Here is a 25,192-nt window from a genome sequence, read left to right on the forward strand (position 1 = left end):
CTTTTCTTCTATCTTCTATTTTTTTCAAATATTATTTTTTAATCTTTTTATTATTATTTTATTTTCTTTCTCTCTCTTCGATATCTCTCTTTCTTCTTCTTTTTCTTCTCTCTCTCTCTCTCTCTCTCTCTCTCACCAACTTGGATAGATCGCATATGGTCAGTTGTGAGATGGGCGGGGGGAAGGAGGGAAGGAGAGAGAGAGAAAAGCAAGAGAGAGAGAGAGAGAGAGAGAGAGAGAGAGAGAGAGAGAGAGAGAAACAAGATGAGGGAAAATTCATATTTGAAAGTTTACTATAGCAAATTGGATAATAACCCTTTATTTTAAAAGGTCTGCTCGAGAGGTAAAAGGCTTATAATAGTCAAATATAGCTATTATGAGTTATATAAAAGCTTTGCTGGAGATGCTCTAAGATCCCAAATCACAACATGCATGATATGTTCTTCAATTCTAAGAGCCTTGCCACGTCTTATCGCATTCCTCAGCAACCAAAGGTGATATACAACTGCACTCAAGCTCAACTTGCAAAGATTAAGCCTTAAGCTGTTACTCCTCCAATTTCTAAGACCAAAGGTCATAATATTAGCACAATCAACAGAAGGATCAAGAATAAGAGCTTTCCTCATAAGAGCCTTCCACAGTCGAGTACTAAAGCCATAGCCAAAGAAAAAAACAATTTCATTCAAGTTAAAAGGCTTTTACGAAAAACAAGCCAAATAATGAAAGCTTGTTTTAGGAATAGCTAAGCAATACCATACCAATCTCCACCACTCAACTTTAAATTTCCTGTTCTTAATGTCTTCCCAAGCAGTAATGCTACTATACCTCAAATTTTTTGAAGTTACCCAAATGGCTTTATCTACATCTCAAAATTTTGACACTCGGCAACTGACTTTGAATTTAAATAAGGTCCTTTGACCTAGCAGGACTCTAATTCCACCTTCTAACCTGCATAAATGAAGTTAGATTTGCTTCAAGAAAGGTGTTAGAATCATAGAGAACACGGTAACCATAATTTTCTACCAAAATCCCATTCGGATGCAACTAGTCTAAACTAGGTTCTATGCTTAACTGTAAGAAATGCTTGAGCTTAAGTGGTACTTGTGAATTGTGATTGCCCTTATGTGCTTGGTGAAGATATCTTGTTGAGATTCGTATTGAGCATAGAACCTAGTTTAGATATAACACTGCACTTCTCTACCAGTTTTATTAGCAACAAAAATTTTCTTAGCTGACTCTGTCTTCCTGTAGACCCATTTGCACCCTATAACATTCTTTCCCTTAGAAAATTCTACTAGTTCCCATGTTTTACTTCTCTGTAGTGACTCCACCTCTTTCTGTATACCATTCTGAACAGACAATGGATTTCTACTACTAGTTACTAATGCAAAAGAAACCATATCCACAAATCCATACCTCTTTGGTGCTTTTTGATCGTGTTTTTCTCTACATTTTGCTAAAGAATAAGGCTCTTGTGGGTGTAGTGAGCGTATTGAAAAATGTTCATCATCACATTTATCCATGGCTTAACTTTGATTGTCAAACTCCACCTTTTGGAATTCTTTCCCTTCTTAGCTGTCAATTGATCTTGATCCTCACATTTTCCTAGTATCTAGACCTCATCAAACAACATATATCTGCTAACAATTTTCTTCTTTGAAACTGGATCCATAGCCTATAGCTCTTAACATCAGTTTCTTTTTTGTCTAAACTATTTTGTATAAAAGTGAGATTTGAGTGTATTGGGGCTTTGAGTTCTAAGTGTTTTTCTCTTCACTATTTTGTATTTCATCTTTGATAGTGAATTTATTCGTGCTCGCCTTTTTCTATGGACGTACCTCAGATTGAAGGAACTGCGTAAATTCTTGTGTTCTTGTTTGTGATTGTTTGTCTTCTTTACTGTTAGTTTTGTCTTTTACATAACAATATCCATAACGAGAAAAATACAACATTTTTCCCCCCTTGGTGACTTCAAATCACTTTAAAGAAAAACAATTTGAATTCTGATTTGCTAGGTTAAGCCATTGAACCTTGGATTTTTCTTTAGTAAACTCCCTCAGCCTTATAGAAGTCCCAATATTTTTTAATTGCCAATGCCTCCTCTTGGTAGAGGCGAGGGTCTGATGGATTTTCTTTGATTTTCCTAAGACCCTGTTTAGAATACCCAAGAACTCAGAAAAATCCAATTCTTTTATCTTCCTCTTCAATCTTTTGATCTTGGAGCACAATTGTTACATTGAAGAGTCATGGACATTTTATATCAAAACCTCTTGTATTAAATGAAGTTAAGAGGACTCGCCCAATAATTAAGAATATAACAGGCTTGATAAAAGGAAGCATACCTCTTATTTAATACATCTATTTTTTACTCATTTTATCTGGAGAGGGAGGGGAGATAAGGAGAAAGAAACTCTACTCTTACCTTTATTTAATTTTTTATAACCTTTTTCTTGAGAGAGTCTATAACACACCATTTCAGAGGGTTTTGGTCAAGTGTCACTGTTTGAGTCTCATAACTCTCTGCTTTGGTTATACCAAATGGGGCGGACATAATTGCATCAGAGTGGCCAACAAAGGTTTCTACGAAGTTAGGTAATGATTCTCTAACAGTTTCAAAGGTAAGGATCGAAACCTAATCACCATATTGCATGAAATGCCTTAACAAATAGTATGAGAAATTTCCATAAAAGAAAGTAGTTACAACAAACTGAGGTGTTTCGTGTATATATGTACATATCTAGCACCTATGTACAAAAATGTGCACATTCAATAACAAAACTCATCTTGTATTGAGAATTGTGTGTGTTGTTTGTTTATTGGCTACATTCCGTTGACAAAAATCACTACTATATCAGGGTACTGTTGAAACAGGAATGCCGTAATTCAGAGAATTTTTCAAAGTTAATATAGATATTTTCTCAGAAAAGGAAAGAGCCTAATTTGACAAGTTCTATGTCACAAATCACCAAGAAGGCAATTTCCAGAAGTCAATGAAGATTCTGACGCGCTTACAGGCGGTTCCCATTGAGACCATTCGAATGGCCTAGAGGAAGCGTCCGGACACCCATCAGTGTTCGAAGAAGTGTCCGAACACCTCAGTAGACATCAATCATAGAGAGCACATGTTCGAATGAGTGTCCGGACAGCCCACCGAATAACCCAGCAAACACCTAGACCCGAGAGCTCATGTTTGATGCAGTGTCCGAACAGCAAACTGAAGGCTGCGAACGGTGAAGACAGCATGCAACCGTTCGGACGCTAGGGTGATGCCATCCAGACGTGCTCACTGAAGACTTTTGAAGAAAACGTGTATTTTGAAGTCGGTTGCTGCTTGACATTCAGATGCCCACTGTCCAAGTCCAGAAGCCGCCTAGGAAAATTCGTGTCAATGTCGATTTAGGATTTTAGAAGCCTATATAATAAGACCTCTAGGCAGTGTTTTTGTAAGGAGTATCATATAAACTTCAGTGTGATAAGAGATGGTATTTACGTAGAAATTATTAAATTTACTAGCTCTCTTAGAGTTGTTTCGTGTGTGTGATTTGATCAACTGAAGTCTAGCTTAGGGAGGGGCCCTAAGTTAAATGAGTCCATTGAAGAACCCTTCAGACAAGTGGTTTGGTTGGGAGGCGCTCACGTATAGTTATGTGTTAGAGTTCAAGGTACAACTACTGTATAAGGGATATGTGAGTACGATTGCTTTGTAACTAGCTATTTCTTTTGTTAGTCGATTTCCTAGGTTTGGCTGCCACGGAGTGGTTTTTTTCTTTGTTGCAAAGAGTTTTCACTTTGTCACCAAAATATCTATCTTCTTAACACTTCGCATTTATATTTTGGTGCATTGTTGATCATACACACACACACACACACACACACACACACACACGTAGGAGCCTCTTAAATTTTTTCATGTGTGTGTCTATATATATAATACATATATATCCAATGGCGAAGCCAGAGGGAATTGCCCACCTTAACTCCTAAAAGAACACTAGTCCTTCGTGCCCCATTTTTTTGGTCAAGGCTTTGCTATAACACTTAGGAATTTAAAATGAAAATTTAAACATTAAGAAAATAAATAAATTCCTAAAAGTACATACCAAGGTTATGATAATAGGGAGAACAAAAGGACATTGGAGCGATAGGACAAAATAGAACGAAAAATAGGAGTTGAAAACATGAAATTAGGACTTACTACACAGCTCGATAGGCAGAGTGATCAACTCGATCGACTAAGGAAAAAGACACAGGGTAAACTCATAAAATTTGGAAAGGAAGGTTTCGATTGACTAAGAAGTTGTTGGATCGATCGAGATCTGCCAAAAACGATTGATTTGACCAATCTGACCGCCTAAAACTTAAATTAACTCACATTTAATGAGATTCTTAATGTCTTGATCAACCCAGAAGTAGTCTCGATCGATTGAGCCACGTTTCACTTGACTCATGGCTAAAATAATTGGCTCGATAGACAGAGCCATAAGCTCGGTGGACTGAGCTATAGTGAAATCGACTTTGCAGCCTATTTAAAGGCTCAAAACGTTGAGGAAAGAATTCCATTTGGTTTCTTTATATTTTAAATGTAAGGAAACAATATATAGAAGATTGTGAGGTATCCTAGCTTTGCAATTTGAGTGTGGAAGTGAGGTGCTAATGTGCAGAGGAGGGAAATGCTCGCGGAACGAATCTCTGGATGTATAAAACTCTCGCTCAATCCATAACTAGTAATTTGATTGTCATTGTAATGTCAAATATAGATATATGCATAGTTATACTAAGTAATTCCGACAATATTGTGGAAATAACAACATAAGTGTTTGTTTGATGATATAAGTATTATGGAAGTTTATAAAACGATGATTTTATGTGAGGTTATGATAAAAAGTATAAGCCCGAGTTTGCATGGAAATTTGAAAAGATGTATAAATGTGCCGTTGTGCTACCCAGATTTAGTTAGAATAAAAGATATTGAAAAATAGAGGCTTTTGTAGAAACTAGGGTTTAGTTTAAGATTCAGAAGTTTGGAGTTTGTGATTTTTTTTAATCAGTGGTTTTCATAGGGTATAAATATTATATGATTTTTAAATACTAGTTAGAGTGAAAAATGGGAAAAAGTTTGAGTTTGATAGTGTTTTTGAAATGGAAAAAGCTATTAGAACCCCCTCAGTCGACTGAGTGTTGTGCTCGATCGACCGAGCTCGGGGCAAAAAATTCTATAGAACCTCGATTTATGTTCGATTGACTGAGATGTCAAGTAGAAAATTTTAGTATGACTTGGTCAAAGCTTAATCAATCGAGCTTGGGCAGTCTTTTAAAAATAGGGTTTTTACGGGTAAGATTTGTAGTTTAAAGATTTTTAAGGGTTCAATGAAGATTGTAGGGTTTAACAAAGAGTTAGAATCTAACTAATATGTGAAATGTGTGTGCAGTGAAAAATGGTACGAAACCCAACAATTATAAAGTAGGAGCAAACAAAAGTTGTAAGTACAAATATCTTGACCAATACTCCATTCAAATATTTTACAAAATGATATGCATGCTTTATTCATGACACTAAGCCCTCTGATTTGAACATGTTATTTATGAATTGTATATTATATTGAGCTTTACTCTATTTAAAGAAAGAGAAGTATATGAAAAATAATTTGAAATAACTTGTGTTAATTTAAACTATGGAAAATGTTTACGTATGACCTAGTGCGTGAGCGGGGGTTTAATGCCCGATATATGATCCTATGAGTGGGGATAGAATTACACTATGACCCAGTGTGTTAGTTGGGATTAAACGGTAGACATATGATCTTTTGCAGGTAAAACACTTATATCATGACCTAGTGTTTGAGTGGGAGTTAAAGCTCAACATAAGATTCAGTGAGTTGGGGGTGAAACACTTACACTATGACCTAGACTGTGAGGGGAGGGGGTTTAAACACTCGACATATGATCCTGTGATTGGGGGTTAAACACTTACAACATGACTTAATGTTAACTGGGGAACGCTTACCCATGTTCCTATAATTGGGGTTAAACACTTAAATGTATTTTATGTGTACATGATAGTATTTCTATAATGTATATGTGATTATGCATTTGTTTCATACTCTGGCATGTTTTGATTTAACTACTACTGTATTATGATTTGCTATCAAATATGCTAATCTGAGCTATCGATATACATTGTGATTTTAACTCTCATAATAGATGCATTTGAATTTTGAAAGAAAAGTCTCTCAAAGATTGTTTTAATGGTACAAAATCCGGTTTTAAAAGGAAATAAAAGAGAGAGGTTTTTTTTAATAAAAATGTCCCATGTCACATAGTAATATGGTGGATTATCTTACTTATTGAGCCATTCACTCACCGTTTTCCAACTGTAAAATTATTATTTTATAGATATGGTTGCAACGGAGGAATGTGAGTCTTATCAGCATTTGGACTATTATCCGTAGGAACTTGACGTGGTTAGCTTGGTGAAAGGTTGTTTTGTACTTTTGTGGATATCAACCTCGTTAGTTGTAACATTGCTACATGTTGCATTTTTTTTTTGGATGTACTGAACTATGCTTTTGCAACTCACTTTATGTATATAAATAAAAATGTCTCTTTAGTTAGTGCTTTTCTATAATGTTTGGTTGTAAAAGTGAGTTTGTGGTTTCAAAAAGAAGAAGGGATACATGAATTTCTGATGTGTGCATCAAAGTTGTTGTAGTAGCACAACGTGGAATATGCGAGTATTTCGCGCTTATTAACATATTATTAAAGTCGGGGTGTTACACTTGCCCCTTTAATTCAAAATAATGTCTCTTCCAATTTGATTAATTACTTCTCCTTTATTTAGTTCCCTTATTTCTAAAACACAAACACACACACACACACACACACATATAGTATTTGGGTATATGTTGATAAAGTAAAAAAAAAAAAAAAAAAAATCAAAGTGGTGTAACTTTCTTCTATTTGATTTCTTATTTATATTTTTTTTAAAAAAATTATATCTACAGTACAACAATAGGTTTTGTTAAAAAAAAAAAAAAATTCTCATATTGGGATTTTAGTAATTGGGAATGAAAAATATGATAAAAATAGAAAGACAATATATTGTAATAATTTTTTAATAAAATTAAGGAAAACTTTGAACTTTTTGAAAATTTTCACATATGTTGTTTAACTTTTACATGGATTTATTTTCGGACAGAAATTTCTTGCAAATCGATTTGTAGGAAATTTCATACAACTCATATATAAGATTGACATGTGTCCATTGGCATGTGAAAATCACATGTTATTTAAATAGCATGTGCTTCTTACATGCTTTTTTAATAGCATTAATAAAAAAACATGTGCTTGTCACATGTTTAAAGGACACATGTCATTTTTATATGTGGGTTGTAGGAAATTTTCTACAAATTGGTTTGCAGGAAATTTTTGTACTTTATTTTCTCACTTAACTCATAAGTAATCAAACTATATCTTTCTTAATTTTTATGTTTGGAAATTTATTTAAAGTTCGTGTGTTGATGAATATATATATGTTTCAACATATGAAAAAATGTTAAAGATCCTTAAATCAATTAACATAAATACGAAATTACAAGTTGCATTTATATGTTTTAAATGATAATTAAATAATCTTTACTTTTTCATTTATTTTGTTACTTATATTATTTAATATTTTTGGTAATCAAGTTTATTTCGATCGGCTCTTTCTATTAATGTTATCCCTCCTGATCAAAATCCTAACTATACCATTACATATATTTATATACAGGTTTCTAGGAATTTTTTGTTTTTGCTGTTTCAAATATACATTCAACAACCAAAACTATTATGATCTTGTTATAGATATATTATACCTACACTTCAAGTTTCAAAATTTAAATGAACAATTCTAAAAGATTTACCTTTTTCAGAATTTTGAATGTAGGGGAGAATCTCAATGTAACATGTATCCTTAAACGAAGTTATTAACAATATCTTGCTGCCAAACTACAATCATATGGTGAGCGTGCATCAATTATAAAGTATAAAAACCTTTTACACATGAATTAAAAAAAAGATTAAAATGTCCAACTACAAATCAATTAATTCAAAAAGAAAAAAAAAAAAAAAACACTAAAGAACAGTGTGTAGCATAAGTTGCACGAACTCTTTAAAAAAAAAAAAAGTATAAAATTTCATTGTAAAATTATAAAGAAAAAAAATTTCTATGGAAAATACACTTAAATCTCCTAAAACTACTACCCCTTTGACACTTAGATCAATAAACTTTACAAAATGACACTTAAACCTATACAACTACTACATTGTTACAAGTTACACAGTATTTGCCGTTAAAAAGATGGGAAAATGTCACTTGTGATGCATATATGTTTTTTATTTTTTATTTGAACAACCCAAATTACCTATAAAAATTATTAAAAGATAACAACGACCAAAACAAATTGAGGGGTGGCCGAACTACCCTTGAACCACGAGGTGGTAGTTTACGCACTCCCACAATGGTCAGGGAGTGGTTGAACCATCCCTGAAAATGGTCAAAAGGGTGGCTGAAACTATAATACCCCGTTCTAAACTCAGGTTATAAGACTTAAATGAGGATTTAGAGGATAAATAAAGAACACATAATGATGCGGAAATAAAGAAAAATTGATCTTGAAAAAACTTAAGGAAAATTTCTCGGATTGTTCTATTAGTGAGAGTACAATTTTTTTTTTTGCAAAGAAAAGTAATCAATCCATCGGGAAAAGTAACTTTTAGTGGCAGTCTGCATGCGATTTAGATAAGCCCAAAAATTTGCAGACGTGATTGAGGACCTATTTAAGGCTCATTATGAAGCCCTAATGAGCATTTGGTTAGTTAAAGCTAAGCCTCCATAAACGTGTAGGGGAGAGAGAGAGAGAGAGAGAGAGAGAGAGAAATTGATGGGAGAAGAGAAGAATGAAGAAAAGAGATTTATTTTCTTGGTTTTTTGTTTTTTTGGAATCACAAGGCACAAAGAGGTAATTTCTCAACCTTAACTTATATTTTCATTTCTAAGGCACTGATATTTCCTTGGGTTGACTCATAACATGCTAGTTTGTGTGTGTGTTTGTGTTGAAATGGATATAGAAACGAAAATGTTTAGATATTATTGTTTAAAAACCCTAACTTTATGGTGGGTTATGTTTTAAACGAATTAGGTGAGACTAAAGTCAAGTCTTGGACTCTATGATTTATAAATTTAGATTGTTATTTGTAGATTTTTATTTTTATTTTTGAGAAAGAAATAGTGGAACAATGGAGGGTGATTCTATTTTGAGCTTTTGGTGAAAGAGAAATTATAAAAATGGAAAGTTGAAAACTTCATGCTTAGTTTTTAAAACGGCATTGACTTTAAGCTTAAAATAGTGTTAGAAGTGAAAAAGGATAAGCCTTTTTTGAGTCCTAGTGGCTCGAGAGGAACTCGAAGTGGTAAAAATTTTATTTTTGAAGGTAGGTGACGATGAACGTACAATGAACCGATCTAAGACTATTCAGTATCGGTCGATCTATGGTCGAGCATTGTTCTGATTGTGCTTGCTGATTTGATTGAGTGGTGCTTGAGTATTGACATATCGGCAAACACTGATCAAGTGGCACTCAGGTACCAATCTATTGGTACTGGTCAAAATGCAGATATATGAGAGCTAAGTACTAGGATTAGGGCTATCTCTTAGGTAACTAGAGGAATCAAGGCCTTTGAAGGAGAATTTGTGGAACACTTCTACGAACTAGGTGAATAAATCCTCACATGGACCATTAAATAGAGATTTTCAGGCAAGAAATTGTGCATTTTTATAATGTCGTAAACATTTTTGATGCAATGATATGAGCTCAAATTTTATAATCATGATAATATGGCTTTTGACAAATGAATGACTTTGTGAATGTTACTTCTTTATTACAAGCATGTAATTAATGGTGTGTCATGACCACTATTGAAAATAATTAAGAACTTTTATGAAATGAGCGTGTGGCATGTCATACCAGTTATATACCAGTTATAAACTAGTTATAAACTGAACCTTGTAGCCAAAGTGATATATGTGTGAGTTTCTACCCTAGATCCAAAGGTTATAGTGGCCAGTACAACCATATACGGGTTGAGTCACCCATGCCCAAATCACAAGTTGGGTTGATCACCCTGGGTTGGACCCGGTAGGCAATAAGGGGATGGCTTGCTACATGCAATTTGGGGCACTAGAATTATACATGAGGTCTTAAAGGACATGCAAACCCTACCGTGAAGGGTTAAGGGCATAGATAAGCCATATATGACATAATTATGACTCTTGTTTATATTTACATATGTATAATTATGTAATGCACCGGTATGATTTTCGGCCTTATTTCCAAACTTATGAACTACTTTGTGTGATGTTTTACTTTTGACTTGCGTTAAAGGAGGGTTCATAATATTACCATATTTACTCACTAAGTCGGGAACTTACTATTTTGTGTGTATTTCCAACTATAAAACATTTAAAACATTCTTGTTTCATAGAGGTGCCTAGTTTTGGAGATGGTACAAGGAATCCTGTGCTGGGGCGACTATTGATGATCTAGCTTGTTTCTTGTTTGGTAGCATGGATGGTGCCGCCTATCTGCAAGAGTATCATGAGGAGATTGATAGGCTTTGATTGGTATTTATGCATTTTTGTTTATGTATTGTTGGTTTAGGGTTTTCATCCAGGGCTCTTGAGAATTCATTTGTGTTGCTTCATGGTCTTAGACTATATTTGCATTTTGAAGGACATTTTGGTTATGTTGCTTTGGTTATTGTTACTCATGATTTAGCTTTCATTGTGGTTGTCAAAAAATATAAACCTCTCCGCTTCATAGTTTTCTGTTTATTGAGGAGTTCTGGTAACTCTTCCGAATATTTACCTATTAAATAAATTTGAAAATAACCTTTCAAGTTATCCATTAGTTAAATAATTTGGGAGTGTCACAAAACCACCCCTACAACATTGGGGGGTGGTTCGACGACCCCCAACTAGTCAAGGGGGTGGCCTACAGTCTGCGAGGGGTTTAGCCACCCTTTTATTTATTTATTTTTCATTTAATTTTTTTGGAAAAATTTCACTTAACCCCCCTTAATTTTTATTACTTTAATCTGCAATCTCCCCTCCAAAATTTAAAAACTCTCAATTTAATGTATCCAAATTTTAATTTTTTGAAATCTCACTTAAGATTTTCGGTTAAATTCTAACGATGAGATAAAAATTACCAAAATACCCCTGTATTTTTTTTTTCTCTTTTATAAAAAAAAAAATTAATTAGAATTTAAGGGTAATTTTATAATTTTAAAAAGTTTATAAAGGTATGAAGGTCATTTCACTATTTGACCTTCTAGGGGTGAGATTGTAAAAAATTAAAAGTTGAATACACTAAATAATTGAGAGTCTTTGAACTTTGGAGTGGGGGAAAGGGGGGAGGGGGGGGGGGGGGGGCGGAGAGAGAGAGAGAGAGAGAGAGAGAGAGAGAGAGAGAGAGAGAGAGAGAGAGAGAGAGAGAGAAATTGTAAAAACGATAAAAACTGATCAAGGGGTTTAATTGAAAGTTTTCCTTAAAATTTTAAATTATTTTTAGTGATAATTTGAGTAATTATAGTAAAAGAATTTGTATGTGCATCACCTGTTACATTTTCCATCCCATTTTAATGCCAGATAATAATAGATGGTGTAGCTTATAATGATGTGGAGCTTGTTTGGTAAATCATCCACAAAATTTTCATTTTCATTTTACTTCTCCCAAAAATATCAAATCAAAAATATTCTTACTTTTTTACACTTTTTACATCACATCAATAATTTTTTATTATTATTCAACCAAAAAAACCCACTACAAAACAAAACTTTTTCACTTTTCTATAAAACATTCTCAAATTTTCTATCACATCAATCATTTCTTACTACTATTCAAATAAATATTCCAATTCACAATTACTTACCAAACAAGCCCGTGGTATTTGGATCGGAAGATGTCCACTATCACTGTTTAGAGTTTGGTAGTGTACATGCATGCTAAAGAGGTGATATTTTGAGAGGATTAAGTGTATTTTTGGTAAACATTCCATACGAATCATGTGATAGTGATTGTTTGATTGATGAAGAAAAATATTTAGAGGTCAATAATCAAATAATTGACCCATTTATTTAAAATTAGATAGGTTAATTTTGGTTTCATGGATCAGAAAACAAAAAATTGTTCTTCATAAAATTGTTTCGATTTCATAACTATGTAGCTTTTGCAGTTTTAAATTCCAGATCAAACTCCCATTTTGAAACGTGTTATCAATTGTGTAAATCATATTACGTTTCCTCAAACACTGTTAAAATCGGAAATCAAGAAACTCCTATATACGTTGGAACCTAAACAAAAAAAACTATATATTAAACATCTTTGAGGTTATGAAATAATAGAAGGTTAATGATCACTACTGATCAAAATCGGCATATATAGGTACAAGACAGCAGAAATCAAGAGGAGAAAAAAAAGAAAGGATTGAGAGATCAAGTTCTTCATACCCGATCTGCTGCGGCCTGCAATGTCACGTGATCACCCCATTCTCCAGTGCTATTTTATCCACGTAAAAGAATATAAGCACGAAATATTTCTTAGCAAAGCATTTATTTAGTTAGGAAATAAAAAAACTTGAAAAGAGAGAATATCAATACTTGCTCATTTTCTTCAAATACTCATCATAAGACATAGGAACATAATTCTTGTAAAGTTCTGGTTGAGACTTGAGCTGGTGACAATATCATCACAAAGAAACAAAACAAAAAAGTAAAAAATTAAATGAATCACATGCATGCACTTTGAATGTCGTAAGGAAATGATCAGAAGAACTCAATTGAATTTATGAAACCACTCTTCCTGGGATACCAGCCCAACCTGTTCGACAACCTGTTTTCTTATAAGCTTATGGTGCTTGGGATCCCCATTGAGTTGATCTGATAAAGAACGAAACTGGACAAGTATACAACTGATAAGATATCATTTGAGTCAATCATATTGAGGACCTATTATAACCTACGATTTGTGGCATTCATAGATTGACACAAACATAAGTAAATGCCAGCTGATTAGAAAAGAAAGAAGTAAATGCCTTCATTAATGTCCCGGCTATGTAATTTTAGGAGTTCAATTACCACGTCGATCAGTCCAGTGATATGAGCGTGGAATGGGGCAAACCCTGCTCTTCCTTCTTATTATTGCCAGTGATTTTTGATATCATCAGAGTCTCTATTTCTCTATTCAGAGAAAATGACTCAATTCAAAGGCACAAAACCGGATTTGTTGAAAAAGCATATGCACAAACAATCCGGGGTGGATTTTTCATGAAATTTTCACACCCATAGCCTGTATGGGAATGTTTCGAACTATTTTGACCTTAGCTGAAAAAATGGCGCCGCAATTGCTGTAGTCGGCATTTTTAAATTGACTTATATATATGGAGGAACATGAAGCCTATGGCCCATATATACCCAAGCATTCTTGGAAGTTGATACTTACCTGACAATTGCCATCTCCTTTAACCTTTTTCTCTTCTAGATCATATAATTCCAGTCTGAAAAATACCAAACATGTTTAACATCAGATATACAACATTTCAACCTCATTATACTGACAGGAATTACGTACCCAAGCAGAAATCTATGGGTGTGTTAATTTGCACTCTATTTCCTCTCTCTCTCTCTCTCTCTCTCTATTTTTTTTTTTTAAGTGAAAACATTAATAAACAACTTTTCAATACAAACCACCTAAAAAAAAACATTTTTTACCTTTAGGTCATATCAATTTTTTTTTTTTTTTTTTTTTTTTTTTTTTAAATTACCTCATAAAAAAAAAAGTTATCAGACAATATGAATGTACAGCTGAATAAGGGGGAAAAATAACACAACACCTTTCTAGCAGCCTTTGATAATCGGATATCACTTCCTCAGCTGAGGGTGTTTGTTCATTGGTTTTAGGAACGTGCTGCAAAATGAAAAGGAAAAAGCAAAAAGCGGGGAGAGAGAGATTACAGTGCTGTTTACTCTCATCTTTATTTCACATCATAACGAAAAAGCAAACGAAACCATAAAGAAAAGTATTACAAAACGACCCCTTATTGCCATTATATTGTTCAGAATTACATATAATGAAATTTTCTAGCACCTCTATATATATATTCCACAAGAAATTCAGATAATATAATTAATTTAAAATATATAAATTTTTATCTTATAGCCTGCAATAAAAAAAAAACATGACTTGCAAGAGCTTTACTTACACGAACGGGAACCATATGCTCAGTCATTCCTTTGCTTGAGTCACCTTCCATAGCAGACTCATTTTTTATGTCCATTGACTGTGTACTCTAAAAAGAATTTGACTATTTTCAAAATAAGGTAACAAATTAAAGAATAAGCCTACATGCAAAGAAAAGAAAAAAGAGAAAATACTAACTTCTGCTTTCTTAATTAATAAATTTTTTAAAAGAGAGCAAAGCTAAACCTTGTGAATAAAAGCAGGGGTTTAATCTGTTTGTGAAACATAATGCACGGAAGGATTATAGGAATTGAAGGACTTAGCTGCTCCTTTATATAGTGCTTGTTCTTCATGGATTTTTATTTTTTTTATTTTTTTATTTTTATTTATTTATTTATTATTTTCATTGTTTTTTTTTCTTCCTTTTAATTGGAGAAAGACATCGTCAGTAACTCAAAATGACCACTAATATTGTTCTTTCTGAATGTATTTTGTCCATGAAGAAAACACTTGAACAGAAATTTATTTTCCATAATAATTACACTTAAAGAAAATAATTAAACTCGATATATATGCAATTGATCAGGCACGCACAATCTTCTTCATAAGATTCTCATTAATTGGATACGCTTCCCTCACGCGTGCACAATTAATCTTTGGCTACATAATTCTCATTCAATGGTGATCACATCGTCTTTAAATTGTAATCATTTTCTCAAAAGGAATATATAGTTTCTGTTTTATTGTTAATATTTTTTATTTTGTCACAGGATAGTATTGCGTGCACAATTTACTGCAAGTCTAGAATTCTGAATTTTTTTTAGACAGACCGAAATAGAAGTGAGGAGCTGGCCCTAGAGAGAGAAAAAAAAGAAACTAGCGGCTGGGTGTTCGCGGGGGGTAGGGGGGAGAATGTTTCACACCTCCTTCTCCCGGTAGTGTTTCCCTCCTCGCCCTTTTAGGATAGGGGAGGTTTTTTGTTTCTCCTTGGCTAGATCCAGTGGAAATTTGGTGCCTTCCAGCCTCTAGGGCTGTAGAGTTTTTGTTCTCCCGAGTTAGATCCGGTGGTGGTTGACGTTGCCTGGCGGAAGACTTCACGAGATTTGGGTTGGGGAGCGATGTTTTAGTGTGTCTCCGACAGAGTTTCTGACCTAGTTTTTCTTTGTTTTGGTTTCTTTCTTTGGAGTCAAATCTGCTCACTTCAGCTTGTTTTTCCAAGACACGTACCTCTCCACAAAGGTCGCCGGTTTCTTCCAATCCAACAGCCTCCAACCATGGCCGTGTCGGTTCTTCACGCTTGGCGCGTGGCCAACACGCACCAGGGAGGTCACTCCTGGATCAACACGTGTGGGTCACACTTTGTCTTCCAGGATGCGTCTGGTGGTTCTTCGGTGGTTCCGGGGTCTTCTGGCGGATTTCTTTCTTTGGAGGTCACCTGTGGCGATGCGTGTTCTACACACGCTGATGCCAGAGACGGTGCTTTCTGACGCTGGTCTCGTTTTTGGCTCTTGTTTTGGATTGTTTTTGTTGTTTTTTCTTATTTTTTCACAGTTCGTCTCTGTGATGCTTAAATGTTACTGGACTATTTGTTGGCTTAGGTGCTAGATCTGCTCTCTTTTATTTGTTAATTGTGCTTAAATGTAAGGAGTGGCTCAGTGCTGTTCATGTAATGGTTATATATTGCTTTGGTTGCTGTTCAAGTCAGATTTATCTGGCTTAGGGTGTAAGGGTCTTGTACCTCTTGTTTTTGTCCTTGCCCTGCGGCTTTATTTAGTAATATATGATAGCACATGCTATTTGTTTAAAAGAAAAAAAGAATTTTGATTTTTTTTTTTTTTTTTGGCTATCTAGAATTCTGATTTGGATGCTTGTAGATTTGTAAAAAAAGTTGTAACAAATAAGCACAACATTGAATCTTAATAAGAAATTGATGTGGCCCAACTAACATGTGTATTTGACATTGCGATTTTGTAGAGAAAAAAATGTGATTTTAAACTAAATTCCAGAAGATCACTACAAGTGCTAGGACGGAAACATTCCGGCTGTGTATGCGGGGTGGGGCTAGGGCCGACTCCCGATAAATCCACATCTTATTCCTTCAAACAAGGATCAATATCTAGTGTGCCTACTTTCAGGGAAATAGAGATGGCTGCTGAGATGGAACATTTGAGGAATTTGTGCGAAGAGCAAAACACCAAATATGCAGCGCAACATGAAGAGCTGGCAAGTTTCAAACGTGTGGTAGCCATAATTATAACGGGGAAACAACCATCAATGGAAAACAACCAAGAATGTGATGTCTAGTTGTTGTCCTTGCCAGATTTTAGGTATCAAATTTTTTGGGTTTTAATTATGTATTTGGACTTGAATTCTGTTGTCCTTGTAGTTGAATTTAATTTGTAACATGTAAGCTAGTACGTAGACTGTTGTTGTGAAAATTTGAATTTGGATTTGCACAAATTGTTGTTGGTACCATTTGGATTTGGATTTGGATTTTGGTTTTGGATATTGGATTTGGATTTGTAAATGGATTTGGATATGGATGATGTTGCAGGTTTTGTATTAAGGAATTTTTTATTAATTAAATTTATATTAAAAAAAAAGAAGCATTTTTCTAGACAGTTTGGGCCCAAACCATCCAAAAAATTTTATTTTTTGTCCAAAGTAATTCCAGACGGTTTAGGCCCAAACTGTCTGGAAAATTATGGGCGGTTTGGGCCCAAACTGTCCACAAAAAATTCCTGACGATTTGGGCTCAAACTGTCCATAACTAGTTACGGACTGTTTCAGCCCAAACCGTCTGTAATTTATTACGGACGGTTTTAAAAAAACCGTCCAGAACCCTATTTAGCGACATATTGTCCTGGACGGTTTAAAACCGTCCAGAAAAAATCGTCTGGACTTTTTTCCAAACAGTTTTTTGCAATTTCTGGACGGTTTCAAATTGTCCAGATTTTTTTTTTTTTTTTTTTTTTTTTTTTTTTTTTTTTTGTTTTTTGTAGCGGATGAATCATTTGGGATTGCATTTTAAAAGAATTTAATCGCAGGCAAATATGTTTTTATTTTAATTTTTTTTTTTAAAAAAAAAACACACAATTTTAAAGACTAAACTACGATTTTAAAGGCCAAACTTCGATCTTGCCAAATACTTAATTACGTCTTTAAAAATCACGTTTTCAAATCATACATTTTAAAATTTATATTTTTAAATCGCACTTTTAAAATCACAAACTTAAATGGAGAGTCCAATCAAATCAAACCGAGGACTTGTATTGCTCAAATGAGTTACAAGAGGGCACGTTGCCTATGGAAGTACAGAACAATCCATACTCCATAAATATTATGTATAATACATAATATACGTCAATTTGTACCATGAATTGCACACAAATTTTTTTTTTTTTTTTATTAGTTGTTTAGCCAAATTACAAGCTATTTTATTTTATTTGTCTGCATTAACAAAAACAAATAATTCTATACCTCACCCTCGTATCTCATTTCTTCCAAAGCTTATGTAGCGTAGTCCTCCCAACAAAAAAACTAATTGCCATGCGCTAAATGCTATAGAAACCACGCCACATAAAGTTTAAAGCAGTAATTAAAAAAAAATGATGTGATGTATAACATTATTTAACAAATACATTATATTTAATGCGTGACAATATATTTACCATTAGATTTGAAAATTTTAATCTTAATCATGAAATGCTTATAGGATAAAAAATCCTATTCCAAATTTAGAATGCATGCATTTAGATTTGTCATTAATGCTTACTTGATTTTCTGTGAAGTCTTTTATTACATTTTTCCAACCAAAATTACTTTAGTTGGCAGTAAGAATATGGCAGAAGCTTTCCCTGTAACAAATTATGTTGGATCATGTTAATTAAGTTCAGATGGGCAGGGAATATATTTGTATCATTTCTTAAAAATAGATTTTTTTTTTTTGGATAGAATTAAAAGGAAATTATAATTTATGTTTGAAGTAGAATTTAGCAATTAGGAGCAAGATTAGTTTTAGTTTAAAATTCGGTTTTATCATTAGCTGGGTATTTTTATTTATTTATTTACTTTTTATTGTAAGTATTTTTTTAAAGACACCATAAAGTTCATAAAATCATCAAGGAGTTAAGTTATCAAACGTTTACGGTTAAAGGGTTTCTCAAACTACTCTAAATTAAAGAGGCTTAGAATTCATCGAATTATCTCACTAAAATTCAATTTTATTGTTAATTTTCTATCCTCATGTCACATGCACTACAAGAAATCACGTCAAAATGACGTCATCCCAAGGAAAAAAAGACGGCAAGTTGAAGGCGTCCTTTAGTACACGTCATTTGCTACATATCGTGGCCTTCAATTTGGAAAAAATATCATGTCCGTTTCTCCCTAAACGACTACAACTGTTATCCCAAAAAAAAAAGAAAAAAAAAAAAGAAGACAATTTTCCTAACGTTGTTTGAGAAACGACTAAGCTTATTTTATTTGTGACGTTTAATTATAAGAGATGTTAAACACTACGTCCTTGACATGCAAAAAGAGTTGTACATTGTTTACTGTTTAAACGATGTGGAGTTTACAATTTTTTATTTTATTTTTATAAAATATTGGTTGCTAATATTTTCTCATCAACCAAACAACAAGCAAACCTTCTAATTTTGGAGTTTATAGGGATCTTCGTATTCTTCTTCTTCTTTGATCTACTTCATGAGGTTCAAAGCAAGAAATCAATATATCGGAGCCTCTTTTTGCTTTTCTCGGTGTGGTTTCACTTCCGGAGATTTTCTGCAACATGATTAAAGAAAAAAAAAATTATTACCTTCAATATATGTTTCTGAAAAATCAAAGCAACGTAGAAGAAAAAAACCCAAATACCTAAGAATCACCTGAGAAATCAAACCCATACGGTCTTTCTGACGATGCTCTTGGGAGTCCCCCTTTTCCAACAGCTTCAAGATGTTTATATGAAGATCTTGCTGATGATTTTTATCACGCATCTTGTTAAGATGGTATTTGACGGTAGTTCAAAACTTCACATCGAAGCCTAACTTTTTACACCAAAACACTTGGGTGTTAAAAAGTTTACAACCCTAATATGGTCACTGGTCACCGAAATGAGCTAATGTCTAAAACCTATCATTTTTAACAATAATTATGGCGCTACCAACAACTTCTCACAATGTTTTGTCCACACAATTATATGTTTGAATCTTATTACCAATGCAAATTCAGCTTACTCCATGGGCTAAGTTTCGTTGGTGATTCACTTACTAGTTACTAAGTCCAGAATTTACATGTTTTCCATTATATATAAAAGAAAGTTGTTTTACATATTGGATGGCCATAGTACCGGCCAAGAGAGTGGGTAAAGGTATTCACAAAATTGGGTAAAGCTATTCACGGAATTTCAAGGTCACAGTGCGGGGCCTCGTAGTTGCATATATATGTTTATTAATGTAATTCTTGTAATTTGGATATGAGGGCAAATTACAAAGGATCATGTATTATAGGAGCTGTGGCATTATTAATGAAAGTTGATAATTGAAAAAGGAACAAAAAAAAAAAAAAAAAGAAGAGAAAGGAATATACATACATATATATATATATATATATATATAAAGGACACACTGATAAAATAGAGGTAATTAATTAAGCTCAAATCACTTGTACAATTCTGCCAGATGTATTCTGATAATGTGGTAATAATGGTAGCACCTCCAGTTAATTACAAATTAATTAATTTAAGAGAGTTATAGCCGGTCTCTTCCTCTCACTTTTTGTCATTTTACAAGTTCATTGAATGAATTGCCGGTGTGCGGTCAACTCTATAAACATAGGCCATTAATTTTTCCATTGATGTATTCGTGATCCTTTGTTTCCTTTTTTTTTTTTTAGTCGTTTTCTTTTTCACATGCTTCCATGATGTAAAATCAAAATCATAAAATATATTACATTTAATTATTTCATTATATATATATATAAAATTAAATTTTTGCATGCAATGATCAAAAGGGTAGTGGTAAATAAAAGTAAAAAACGATTTGAAGCAATAGAAAGGGACTTAATTGTCAGGAAATTAGGCGCATAAGCTGGATTTATATGTAGTCAAAGAATCTTTTTTTTTTTTTTTTGGGTTTTTGTTTCCACCTACCATCGGAGACTTAAAAAAGAAAACAAAATGATGCTTGCCAATTGGGCGAAGACTTTTTATTCTAGAAAATTGATGCTTGCAATGGAATTACGAATAACGTTTTTCTGAATATCATTTTCAAAGAACGCGTTGTGTATAACTTGAGGTTGACTTTATCCTGCTTCCCACTGGAATTAAAGTCGCCGTATATTGCCCAAATTTTTGATCGAGCCGGAAGAGGTGCTATTCTTGTGTTACTTTTATAAAGGTTTCTTTTTTTTTTTTCTTTTTTTTCAAGAAGGGACCAATATCATTCTTTAAGTACGTACGTACGGTTTGCCATCGTCAAAGAATGCTAATATCCCATCGTGCAGGTGCAGCACATAATTGTCATCGGACTAATTAATGGGAATGAAGTAATTATTATATTATGGTAGTTGTTTATTAATCTTTTTTTTTTTTTCACTTATCAAAAAAGATTAATTAAATTCAACTTAAGTTGACTCCACCATGCAATTTACAAATTATTATCAACGACTTTCGTTAGGTCTTCTTTTATTTTTTATTTTTATAAGTCAGGTCTTCTTTTATTAGCACAACCACGAAATAGTAATAGGCTAATAGCCTCACAAATCCCATAAGCAATAAGAACTCAAACCCCCATAATTAGCGCGTAGACTGTACGTACGTGTGATTATGATCCCAACCTTTGCATGTTAACCATCAAAAAATTCCAGTACGTCTTATATTCCGACCCATAACAAACTTAAATTGTGAAAGAATATAGAGTAAGAAAAAAAAAAAAAATCAAAGGCCATACAAAAATTTTAGGTTTCGTATGTATAGTGGAATAATCATGATTACATGGGAATAAGAATGAGTACTATAAAAAAAAATACAAGAAGCTAGAATTGAATGATTCATTTCACGTACATAAATGACCAAATTTCTTAACTAGATCGAATTAAATAAGATTTAACCAAATTGCATAAAAAAACCTTTATAAAAGTAACAAAAGAATAGCACCTCCTCACTACTAAAAAAGAGCAAATTGGTATCGTTTTCTCTCTCTCTCTCTCTCTCTCTCTCTCTCTCCTTTTCTTTTTCTTTTTCCTTCATTTTCTTTTATTTTATTTTTTATTTTTTTTTATTTTTCAGGTCCTTCTAGTCAAATGGTGTGATTTAAGTATGGTTACAGCACTCCCAACAAATTAACTATTTGCAACTTTAGACTAAAATAACTAAACAAAAAGTAGATCGATAACGTACACACACTACAAAAAATTTGCACATTAGCGGCTAACTTTTTAACGGCGACACCAAAGCCGCCGCTAAAGACACCTCATTAGCGGCGACATTTAGAGGTCGCCGCTAATGAATGATCTTTAGCGGCGACCTTCCTATCGCCGCTAAAAAGTTGCCGCAAGTATACATTAGATCTTTAGCGGCGACCACTTGTCGCTGCTAATGACCCTACAGGGGAAAAAAAAAATCATATTCATTAGCGGCAACTTCTAAAGTCGCCGCTAATGCTGGATCAATAGCGGCGACCGCTAATGATTGGTCAATAGCCGCGACAATTAGGGTCGCCCGCTATTGATCCTACACAATAAAAAATAGAAAAAAAATAATAAATCATATTCATTAGCGGCAACATTTATATGCCAATAATTTATTAGCATTAGTTTACATATGCCAATAAATGAAAATTCAGTATTGACATTAGAATAAAAAGCCGATAATTATGAAAGGATACGTCGAATAGTTATTGACGTTTTATAATAACCTTAATAATTAGTTCACTTAAATGACAAAATTTTGTTGATGTTTATTTAAAAACGTTGGCATAATTTTCCTACACAACATCGTTTTATCCTTTTGCCCTAATAATCTTGAAGGTTCTCCCTCACTTCTCTCATTTTCAGTCTACCCTAATCGCAGGTCTTCTCTCTTCTCTCATTCAACTTCCTCTCACTCTCACTCTTAAACCTTAATCATCGTGTGTGCACATCTCTCTCTCTCTCTCTCTCTCTCTCTCACTCTCTCTCTCGCGTTGATATTTGGTAAATTCTTTTCTTTTATCTTTATCTCTCTCTTTCTGTGTCTTTGCTGTTGTTGTTGAAATTTCTTGACTTTTGACTCATGATGTTCTAATTTCTTTGCTCAATTGATAGGCTTAACAAAGTACAAAATCATTTCCAGCTAAAAACTTATCAAGAAGTTATAATCTTGTTGGACAAGTACCCCTTAATTTGTAAATTAGGATTTTTTTCAATAAAAAAATAGTTGGATTGAAGGATCCAAACTTTAGGATCTTTTATAATGAAGACTAGTTTGAGAATCACATAGATCTAGTTGAGACTAAAATAAAACAAAATCACTGTATGCTTAGATGAATACTGTAGATTGACTTTATCGTCTTCTATGTTCAAGTTTATTGCTCTTTTTTGAGTTAAGATTACAACCTTTTGTAGGATATTGTGTAAACCCCCTATGTACATTTTCTATTCAACAAAAATTTCTACTTGAAAAAAACAAAAGACAATGTATATGCATGTAGCTAGGTTATAATGTATAAATATGGTATGAATTAGATGTTTTGTCAGTGTATATATCCAAGTGTGAGTTTGCAATGTGCACATATATGCACAGCTAAGATAATATGTTTAAATGTTTTCATATTTATAGTGTTTACCTTATGAGCTACGAGATGTATTTAAAAGTAAGGGTTAAAGACCTTTTAGATACCTGTGATTTGAAAACTTTATTTTTTGGTAGCTCGGTTTTAATTCGCATTGCAGATGGTACCTGAGTTTTGGGAAAATACTGAAATGGTACCCCCGTTAGTTTTTCCGTCTAAAAACTAACGGTTTGGCATGTGTTAACCCCTAAGGGTAGACACATGTCATAATGTAAAAAAAAAAAAAAAAAAAAAAAAAAGACCCTTGGACACCATGGGGGTAGCCGGCCACCCCCATTTTGGCCAAGAGCCACCCCCATGGCCCTTGGGGGTGGCTCAAGGGCCAAATACCAAAAAAAAAAAAAAAAAAAAAAAAAAAAAAAATGGTTTTTGTTCCTTGAGGGTTGCCGAACTACCCCCAAGAGCCACAAGGGTGGTTCGGGCACCCCCAAGGGCCAAAAAGCAAATAAAAAAAATATGTATTAAGGAGTTTTGGCCCTTGGGGGTAGCCGAACCACCCTCATGGCCCAGGGGAGTTATTCGACCACACCCAATGGCCAAAAAGCAAAAAAAGAAAAATATATATTAAGTTTTGGCACTTATCACCTCCAAGGGCCAAAGAGCAAAAAATATAAAAAAAAGAAAAATATATTGAGGGGTTTTGGTCTTTGGGGGTGGCTTCTTCTTCTTTTTTTCTTTTCTTTTTTTTTTTTCTTTTTTTTTTTTTTAAAAAAAAATGTTTTATTATTTCTAATTTTGCAATTTTTTTTTTTTATTAATTTTTCAAGTTTTTATTTTCTGTTTTTATTTTTTTATTTTTTTACATTATGACACGTGTCTACTCTTAGGAGTTGACATGTGGCATACCGTTAGTTTTTGGACGGAAAAATTAACGGAGGTACCAAGTCCATATTTTCCCAATATCCAGATATCATCTGTGATGCGAATTGAAACTGAGATACCAAAAACTAAAGTTTCGAAACTACAAATACCAAAAAGGTGTTTAATCCTAAAAGTAATATTAAACCAGTGGTAGTTGTTATTTTAAATTCATATTGAAAGTGAACAAGTTTGCTCATTGTGAAAAGTCAATGATTTCTATATTTATTAATAAATGTGGACTCATTCATCCGCCTCTATATATATTGTAATCCTTATAATCGCATAGATGATGTTGTTATAGGTGTCGAGGGTGTAGATGAAAATCTGGTAGCCTCATATTTGGGCTACTATGACTAAGGTCATGGGATGCTAAATTTTATTTTTTTTTATTTTTTTTTGAGTCGGACTATTAGTTAATCTATCTTTTGGGGTTTGTACATTATTTTTGTTATGTTTATGCATGCACATTCATGGTGTATATGACATCGGGTCGCTTGTGACACTTTTGTATAGCCATTGGTTTTAGTTATGTAATGATACAATGTAAAAGCGTTAAAAACAGAGACGTTTTATGTCAGCTTTGTGTGTTATGCAATATTATTAGTTTTATGTTTTTGGTTGCGTTTATATGATTTCTAATGTGATGTGCTCATGTTATGAGATGCTAATAGATATGCACAAGTAATTGTGGCAACTTAGCCGTTCATTCTTAAAGAGTGTAGCTCACCGCCTTTACTTAGTGAAAGACAAAAGTGATAATCTCAAATCTCCAATAAGCATTACTATCTCAACCTCAGTATGATCAGAGTTAATATATCTCACAGCGGAATATAATATATATATATATATATATATATATATATATTTAGAAGATAACCCTCATAGAACACACTAGAGCTGAAATTATGACTTCAATATTATACATATTCTTACATTGTACTTTACATGATAAAAAAACACTAGTCAAAAGTGCATACACAACACATAAGTAGCTACACATCAAAAGTATTTAGAACGTGTCTAAATATAGGTACACTCCAAAAGATAGACATTTTCAGGATATTTACAACAAACTAAAGCACAAGACCTTATCCATAATACCCTAGACAATAGACAAGCATATGGATCATCTTCACCCACTTTTATACCCATATCAACATTTATGTAATTGTGTTGTTACCACATTTACGTAGCATAAAAAAACAACCCAAGATTCATTGAGT

At 33.3% G+C, this 25,192-nt stretch overlaps 1 protein-coding gene across 1 annotated transcript in view; it reads right to left on the bottom strand.

Moving 5' to 3' along the window:
- Positions 1-25,192, bottom strand: part of LOC133863154 (OVARIAN TUMOR DOMAIN-containing deubiquitinating enzyme 9-like) — a 36,887-nt gene that overhangs the window by 2,072 nt on the left and 9,623 nt on the right. Inside the window, exons 2-7 of the mRNA XM_062299137.1 lie at positions 13,931-14,004; positions 13,540-13,594; positions 12,919-12,993; positions 12,699-12,772; positions 12,549-12,597; positions 7,902-7,986 (exon numbers count right to left, since the gene is read on the bottom strand). Coding sequence (XP_062155121.1) covers positions 7,902-7,986; positions 12,549-12,597; positions 12,699-12,772; positions 12,919-12,993; positions 13,540-13,594; positions 13,931-14,004 — 412 coding nt within the window. The remainder of the gene's footprint in view (positions 1-7,901; positions 7,987-12,548; positions 12,598-12,698; positions 12,773-12,918; positions 12,994-13,539; positions 13,595-13,930; positions 14,005-25,192) is intronic.

This window comes from Alnus glutinosa, chromosome 3, assembly GCF_958979055.1.
Source record: "Alnus glutinosa chromosome 3, dhAlnGlut1.1, whole genome shotgun sequence".
Classification (NCBI taxonomy): domain Eukaryota; kingdom Viridiplantae; phylum Streptophyta; class Magnoliopsida; order Fagales; family Betulaceae; genus Alnus; species Alnus glutinosa.